The following is an 8394-nucleotide window of genomic DNA, read 5'->3' on the forward strand; positions in this document are numbered from 1 at the left end:
ACAGAGGGTTGGGAAAAGTGATTATAGTTTCACTCCACTAATCCACACCTGAGTTAGGGGTAATACAATGTTTACTAGAACGATGAAAGTACAGTTGAGTAATAAAAGGCAGGCATTAAAATAAGCCTAAACAGGAGGGTTATTTCCCCCCTCAAAGCAAATCAATTTTACAGCTTAAAATATGTCTAAGCAATACACATGAATTCACAAGGATTTTTTTTTAATAGATCACATTTACAAAACAGTAAAAAAGTATATATATAGTTATGCTAGGAAGGGGACCCTCCTATGGTAGAATGACTTTAATACATCTCTATTAGGTTTATCCATCCACTTAAGTCTCTGTGACCCATCAGTAACCTTTAATTCCTTTGTTTACAGTAAACTATGGTCCTGGATCAGAGTCACATATGTCATGAGAAGTTGGTAAGGGCACAAACATGACATGGATTAGTCCTTACTCCTCATGTGTCCAAGAGGAGCTCCACCTGACCAACAATGGCAGCATATTCTTCTGTTTCTCTCTGAAAGGATGTCTGCTTCTCCAGGAAATTGTTCCGGTCATTCTCTGCCAGTTTCCACATAGCTGTTGCTGTCTATATGGAAAGACCAAGTTAGTGCACCATAGGGACTGTTACAAATATGTGTGACTCCACAGAGGTGGCAGAGCTAAAAGCACACAAACTTATTTTAAGTCAAGCCACACCAGGAAGACCACTTTGCTTCAGACCTATTTCTTGTCAGCTCCTTCCCCATGCATCAATTTCTTACTGTGACATCCTGTTCAAGCCCAGCCCTTGGTAACTTCAAAACTCCTGCTGATCAAGTGAGAGCACAACTAAGCATTGTTTTTTTGTCTTCATCCAACTGAATCAAAGTTAATTCAGTAAAGACCACGGTTTAAGGAATCTCCGGTATTCTGAATTTACCATGCTAGCTGGCATAGTAGGAGTTCTCACTGTGAAGAGCCACTTCTGAAACACTGATACATAGCTGAAATTTGGCTAGGATGCTACCTGTGGTAGTTATATGGGCATTATTGTAGCATCTGACACTTGGCAACCTAATTTATTTTTAAGACCCCCATAAGGAAGGTAAGTACTGTTCTTCTTGTTGTACAGATTGGAAAGTGAGGCACACAGACCAAATGACATGTCCAAAGTCACACAGGAAGTCTGTGGCACAGCAGAGAGTTGGACCCAACTCAAGAGTTCCAGGCTAGTGCCCTAACTACTAGACCATCCTTTTTCCCTCCATGAAGTCTAATGCATCATCCGTTGTGAATAGGATCATGAGATCTTTAGTGACCCTAAGTAGCAGAAACTTCTCAGCACATATGTAAATTTGCACTTCCAGAACATTGCTGCCATGCTTTCCCACCATTCTGTGACACTGGTTCATTGCTATTTTCAGAATCATTAGTGTCCTGATGCACCCTTCATTCTCACTTGGAGGCCTCTCATTCCAGTTCTGACTACACTTAATCCTGATTATCCTTGATTATACTGGATCTTCCAAGTTAAATTGACTGTTAAATCCATCATGTCACTGATATTTAGCTGTAATACCTTCCCATCTTTTTGGAAACTTAATACCACCTAGAATGTCTTTACGACATGCATATTTAGAATTGAAGACAGGAGGCAAGGTAAAAGGCCTGCTACAGTACATCAGTTTTCCTGGGTTCTCTTCAAGCAAACTAAAGTTCAGAATTTCAGCTAACCCCAGATATTCAATTGCCTGGTTTGGGATGAAGGAAAGGGTTGTCTTACCAGAAGCTCTTCCTGTTTTGCAGCCATTTGGCTGAATAGTCTCAGTTCTTCTTTAAGCTTCTCTGTCAGCAACTGAAGAAAAAGTCCAAAGCATCTAGTTTATCCAGATTCTGCACCACACAGCAATTGTCTCTATTATCAATTTAAACTTCTAGTAAACAAAGTCTGTTTAACCCATTTCCACTCTGACAAGTTCTCACCATTGTCTGCTTCTGACACTCCTTCGTTTCTTCCTCCAAGATTTCATTATCTGTAACTGGTTTATAAATACTTTCATTAAGTTTCTTTAGTAGTTACCGATATGATTCCCCACTAGCTGTTAGACCTCACCTTCACCCACAGCATTAAGTCACTTGATTGCAGAATCATCCTCTAAACTTACATTACGAGCAAATCAAGTATTCTGGGGAGTTGTGAGTCTGGTTCTTCTGTAGTAAGCAGAGAGCCAGATGGAACAACTTCTCCCTTTCAGCCCAGAGTGATTAGTGTTATGCCAAAAATCTCTGCTACACCGAAATCAAGAATGAATGTCACATGAGCTCCTTGGTTACAACAAAAAGGTCACACCTGAAAAATCGGGGTACTAATTATCACAATGGGTAGAGATGGGGGCTAGCTCCCCATCTTATGCTCAGAACTGAAATAGTTGGTTCTTACCGGGATCAATATTTCTGCTTTCTAAAATCACCATACAGTTGTCTTGAAATCTCTTCAGCTTTTGAACTTCTTCTTCCAGGACTTCATTCTTTTCTCTCAAGTCTTTTATAGTGCCCTATCAATACCACAACAAGTTAGAAGTCAATAGAGCCCCTAAAAAGATTCTTCCTGTTCTCTCCCATCTTATTCCCAATTAGCAGCCATACCTGCTCCCAATACATTGGAGATAAGTTCTTGGACACTGATTTAGTGCTCACCACTTTTTAATACTGACAGATTTGGAGCTGCCTGTAATAATTTACTATTTTCTCTTGATTCAATTACTGTAGGCATATGTTGTGTTAATTCCTAACAATGTTGCTAATTAAATGCATCCCAAGGCAAGGGGGAGGAGGGGGGAGTAAATCTTGCCCCTCAGCAACCACTTGATGAACAGTGCTGGAGTGCCAGCTAGACCCCTTATTGACTGCTAAAACAGGTTTATCCAGGAATGTCTCAGTCCCACGAGGAGAAAGCAAAACCTCAGAAGGATTTAGAAACAGAAAGACCAGGTCTACAGAAGGAGCACTTGGCTGGTATAGCTATACCAGCATATTTTACCAGCAAAGCATTCCTAGTATAGACACAGCTTATACAAGTAAAACTACACTTTTGCTGGTATAGCTTACTCAAGCACTGCCCCCCTGCCCTGCAGAGAAATAAGCTATACCAGCAGAAGCCCAGTTTTGCTGGTACAACTGGATTTGCACTAGGGGGTTTTGCTGGCATAGCTCTTCATAACCCTGTCAGCAAAGCTATGCCCGTCAAGATTTTATAATGTAGACCTGGCCATGCTGTGGAGGAAGTCAAAATGTTAAGGGTCAGAGTAAGAGGGAGAGACTGAAGCAGAAACTATTGAGTGTAGGCAACAGACTGCTCCCTAAGAGGTCAGGGCATCTAAGGTAATATAGGCCTATTTAAGCTTTTAGGTAAAACGACTTTTGTTTTAATAAATCTGATAATTTAATAAGTAAAATGTTTTGTTTTATTCCTGGGAGAATTCTGCATCATGCAGAATTTCACAGAAATTAATGTGCGTGCAGAATTTCCTTTCCTCCTACAGAAATGGGCTACAGTGCTGCTGGCCACCACTAGGGACCACTGGACTCAGCAGAGTCCAGTTCTCACACAGAAGAAATGGCTGGGGGAAGAGCTTCTTAAACATTTTAAAACCTTTATTTACTTTACATACAACAATAGTTTAGTTATATATTATAAACTTATATATATTATAAACTTATAGAAAGAGTCCTTCTAAAACTAAACTATTGTTGTATGTAAAGGGAATAAGATTTTTAAAATGTTTTTAAATTAATACGCAGAGCCCCCTGGACTGGTGGCCAACACCCAGGCAGTGAGTGCCACTGAAAATCAGCTCGTGTGCCCTCCTTCAGCGCACATGCCATAGCTTGCCTACCCTTGAGCTAGAGGATTCCCAGCAGCTGCAGTTCCCCGCATGCCCGGAGGGAAGGAGATATGGCACACAGGAAACTCTACACACGCTTGGGAGCTAGCATCAGGCTGTTTCTCCCACTGGATCCCTGGGCTCTGGAGTGGAGAGGGGCAGGGTGTTTGTGTGGTGGTGCAGGTATCTGGGACAGGTGGATCCTGCAACTGGGCTCTAGGGGGGAGGAGGGGAGGGATGACACAACCACAGCTGGGCTCTGATGGGGAGGGGTTGTGAGTGTCTGGCCTCCCAGCTGGGCTCTGGGGGAGGAAGGAGGCAGAGAAACAGGACACTGGGTTGTCATAGTGGTTTCTTTAACTCTACTCCTGGCGGACTGTGTGTGTGTGTGCGCAGTATTGTTACAGGCATACTTGCTGACAGGTATTTTGAAATAAATTACCAAAATAATTGAAACTGGCATGATTATGTAGTGTTATTTTGACAAATAAAATCTGCAAAATTTTAAAATATTGTGTGCAGAATGTTTAGTTTTTTGGCACAGAATACCCCAGGAGTATTCTTATGCTGTGTTCCTGCTGTTCAAATTTAAGAACACTTTAAAAGAAGGCTGTTTTGTGTCACTGTTCACCACTGGTCACAGCTCCTGAAGAGAAGAACTGCAGGTACCCAAATCCAGTTAGATCTACTGAGTAGTCCCACTTGGTACTGTAGCCTACAGCCTGGTCTAAGAGTGGAAGAATCACATGATTTTGCCTGAGATGTGAAGGGTCAAGGCCTAAAAAGCTAGAAAGATCAAGAGGGGACAGAGGTACAGCTAGCCCTGAATCTTGACAAACTCATTTCCTTCTATTCCACATACTTGACCTAATAGCAGGCTTCAGTCACAGCTTTAAACAAGTAAATTGGAAGTGTGGTACATCGGAACAAAACTTCTCGTTGGTTTTATGGGAACAGAAGAGATCTTATTTGGACTCCATGAGCCACAGCATTATTCTCCACACAGCTCTTAAAAGTATTACCAGATAATCTTCTAACAAGATGATCAGCCAAGTATTGCTTTTTACCTGTGCTCCTGCCAACTTTGAGTGCAGTTGCTGTTTGGCTATTTCCAACAACTGGTTCTTCGTCTTTAGCTCTGTCTCCAATCTGTATCGGCTCAGGGGTCTGTCAAGAGTCAGACATCACCGAGGATTTAACAGATGCCAGTTTATGGTTAAGTATTCAGCTAAGCATATGGTTAAGACATGCTTCAGCCAGGGAAGTGTCAGACAATGTTCAGTGCACCTGCAGTAGTGTAGCTTCCTCTCTTCAAAGATGGAGTGCGCAGTGAACTAACTACTAGAGTGTTTTGGGCTCCATGTATCCTGAGTTTATTGTTGGCCATCAGCACATGAATCAGACCATACTGTTCATTGCCATACAAGGCTAGGCCTCATCAGAAGAGCTACTAGTACTATTTGAGATAGGGATTTTTTTGCACCAACTTACCCTCGCACAGTTGTTGCTGTCTTTTTAGAAAGAGGCTCTGCTTTCTTGGTAGACCTACAGAGACTAAAAAGGTAGATGTATTACTGTCAGAGCATGTAGCATTTTGCCAAACCAACTATAACTAACAAAAGCCTGATTTTCTATGGATATTTTGTGCTACTGACTGGGGTACCTTTTGGACATTTTTAGATTATCAAAAACCTGAAGTTTGTCAGTGCATGTATTTTCCATTTACCCTTGGTTTTTGGCTTTGAAGACACCATCCGCTGGAACATTTGAGCTAAAAGTGAAATTGGGATCTTTGCTGAATTCTGGCTCAACTGTTTTGTTGATACGTTGTTTCTTCGATGGAAATGGCGTCTGTGTGTCTGCAACAAGATACAAATGTCACCGAACAATCTGAGGAATTAATAAGAAAAAAATAGTCCTCCAACTTCCATATTGGCAAAGAAATCTTGAACTTTGGAGGAATCACTTGTATGTTAACATCTCACTCTAGCAAGATGCAAAGTAATGATGACTAAGTAGCATGCTGCATCCCATCCCTACAGTCTCCAAATTCTGAACAAGATACAGGCTCAGAATGAAAAATTTATGTTATTCAAGCCCTGGATGGGCTATAGTAAGCAATTTTAGAATGTTGTTTACTATTCCAGCACTGGATGGATGGCTTGACACCCAGGTTTAATGACTCAGTCATTTCAGCATCAGACAGGTACATGAACACAGCTTTGATAGCGAAAGTTGTTCAGTGTTGAACGAAAAACAGATCTATTTAACACTTTTAGGGTTAGAAGATCTAATTTGATGTTGCTTAAGCAACGACAGACTTCTAACATTAAGATGAATGTCACACAAGGTCATGAGAAAGCTTGTTCTCTGAATATACAGTCAGACTGTATGTCATGATGATCTGGCCACTCTTTAACATCTGATATTTCCACTAATTATGTGGAGCCTTGTTCACATCAAGCAGTTTTGGAAGTTCAGCTACAGGCTAATAATAGGAGCATTAATGTAGAGCAGCCACACATGGGTTTTGGCCAGCGTATTGTTTTGACCTCCTCTGAGCAAAGTTAGGCAAAACTGTGGTTAAGATGACTGTACCTGGCTTATGCTGGCTCTACCAGTATTGCTTGCACTGGTGAGTTGCACCAGCACTAGACCAACAGTAGGATAATTTTTGAAAAAGCTCAGCAATGATGCAAACTGATTTTAAAAAAGAACAGCAAAATAACAAATGTGTGATAGCTATCTTGCTGTAAAATCCAAAGCGGAGCTGTGAGGTCAACAATATATGCCCTCCTGGGACTGATCTCACCTAGTTAATCCAGTAGCAAAACTAACATGTCTTGGCTCCACTATGTTTTTACAGAGATAGTTAACGCACATTTGTTATTGCACAAACAAATTAAAAACACGGGGAATGAAGACAAACCTAGGAGGCCAAGCATGGAGAGTTTTTGCCCAAAACACAAGTTTCAAGAGATTATGAACACATGATGGCATGCTAAGAGTTCTCTTATCACTTTTATAGTTAGGGATGCAGAATAATTACAGGGTTTAATATTGGATGAACTATAATAGTTATTAGTAAGATTAAAGCCATCCTGCAAATTAAAACACCCATGATACTCATGGTTTTACTGAAAGATATTGACGAGCATTTATCCCTGATTCTTTAGAGAACAAAGTTAATACTCTAGAAAGTTAAGACCTATGTCACCCTCTGAATCCAAAAGCCCCTCAATGCCATCTCTCATCAGCCTTCTGAAAAATCAAGTACCCCTGGGCCATTTTACTCCTAAAAATGGAAGGGGTTGTATTCTTTCCCACCAACCTACTTTGCAATAAATAATAAAATAACAATGGACTCTTCTACCACACCCTCTCCCACCTTATGTTTTACAAAAAACCAACTGGTTTTGAGACACAAACATGCTCAGCCAATGAAAAAGAGGGGTCTTGGAAAAGTGCCATATTAATGACACATGAAGAGAAGGGAGTATCTCCCCAAGTGGAGAACCAGTGTTGGCAGGGCCAACTGGATCAGGGTGGATGGGGTCCACTCCCAATAATAGATAAGAAGGTGTCAATTCCAGGAGAGGAATTTGCAACTTTAACATATGCATGTTTCAGGATCTAAGAGACCACCGGTATGTAGAAGTAAGCAAGAACACTTCGCTGCGGCTCAAAAGGCTCTGCTGGCCCACCCTTACTCTAAGGAAAGAAGGGAGGCCGAGGACGATCAGCAGCACCGCGGGGACAGGATGAAGCCGAGACATCCCGCGCCGTGTCACTGACCTGTGGGGCCGCCACGGGAGAGCGCTGTGGGGTGATGGAAGCTGTAGACCGGGATCCTGGAATTTTCGTTCTCCATGGCCGGCGGGCCTCCGCAGCGCGCGCCCGGGGTGACACTGGACGGACGTACTGAGGCCGGGAGCTGCCTCCCCGAGCAGCCCAGCGAGCGTCTGGGAGACTCAGGGGACGTTCCGCGGGGCTCGGCCGCTCCGACCGTTTCGCTTCGCAGCCGAAGCCCGCGCGTGTCGGACTCGAGGAAAGCGCCTCCCCACCCCGCGCGCTGCACAGAGCGGGAACGAAGGCGCGCCGGCTCGCGGGGCAGCGAGAGAGAACAGCGACACGCACCGCTCCCGCTGCCGTTTGAAAATGGGAACGGCGATGGAAGGGCGGGGAGAAGAGGCGCGCAGGCGCAAAGCCAGCTAGCAGCGTCTTCATAGTGCGCAGGCACCGCCACATGTTTGCACATGCGCAGTGGGGAAAGTGACGCCTCCACGCATTCATTGCCCTGAACTGGGGCGGGGAAATCGGAGACGCAGGGAAAGTTTCCACGCGCACGGGCACCGGCACCGGCACGGGTGGAGCTGTCTATCCTGGAGGCTCTGGGCTGCGGGCGGGACGGCGGTTTTCCTGCTCTGTGCTGCCCTATGGCTGCGGGGGAGCGAACGGCGCAGCAGGGCGGCCACCCGCACTCAGCGCTGCCCGGTCCGTCGCCCCGATGCAGGCGCGCCC

General features: G+C 43.8%; 1 protein-coding gene across 1 annotated transcript; it reads right to left on the reverse strand.

Moving 5' to 3' along the window:
* Positions 1–52: 52 nt before the first annotated feature.
* On the reverse strand, positions 53–7925 carry KNSTRN (kinetochore localized astrin (SPAG5) binding protein). The gene is made up of 8 exons (XM_032802526.2): positions 7669–7925; positions 5600–5732; positions 5365–5427; positions 4941–5040; positions 2430–2544; positions 1973–2028; positions 1773–1844; positions 53–596 (listed from the first exon to the last, which is right to left on the reverse strand). Exons 1-8 carry the CDS (start codon positions 7742–7744, stop codon positions 465–467), a joined length of 747 nt encoding a protein of 248 aa, XP_032658417.1. The 5' UTR covers positions 7745–7925; the 3' UTR covers positions 53–464.
* Positions 7926–8394: the final 469 nt, after the last annotated feature.

Source organism: Chelonoidis abingdonii, chromosome 4 (assembly GCF_003597395.2).
Source record: "Chelonoidis abingdonii isolate Lonesome George chromosome 4, CheloAbing_2.0, whole genome shotgun sequence".
NCBI classification, from domain to species: domain Eukaryota; kingdom Metazoa; phylum Chordata; order Testudines; family Testudinidae; genus Chelonoidis; species Chelonoidis abingdonii.

Coding starts and splice junctions, on each gene's coding strand:
- KNSTRN (XM_032802526.2), bottom strand. CDS start 7,744: ATGGAGAACGAAAATTCCAGGATCCCGGTCTACAGCTTCCATCACCCC. Junction 5,733..7,668: donor CTCCCGTGGCGGCCCCACAG/GTCAGTGACACG, acceptor ATCTTGTTGCAG/ACACACAGACGCCATTTCCA. Junction 2,545..4,940: donor CAAAGTTGGCAGGAGCACAG/GTAAAAAGCAAT, acceptor TGGTATTGATAG/GGCACTATAAAAGACTTGAG.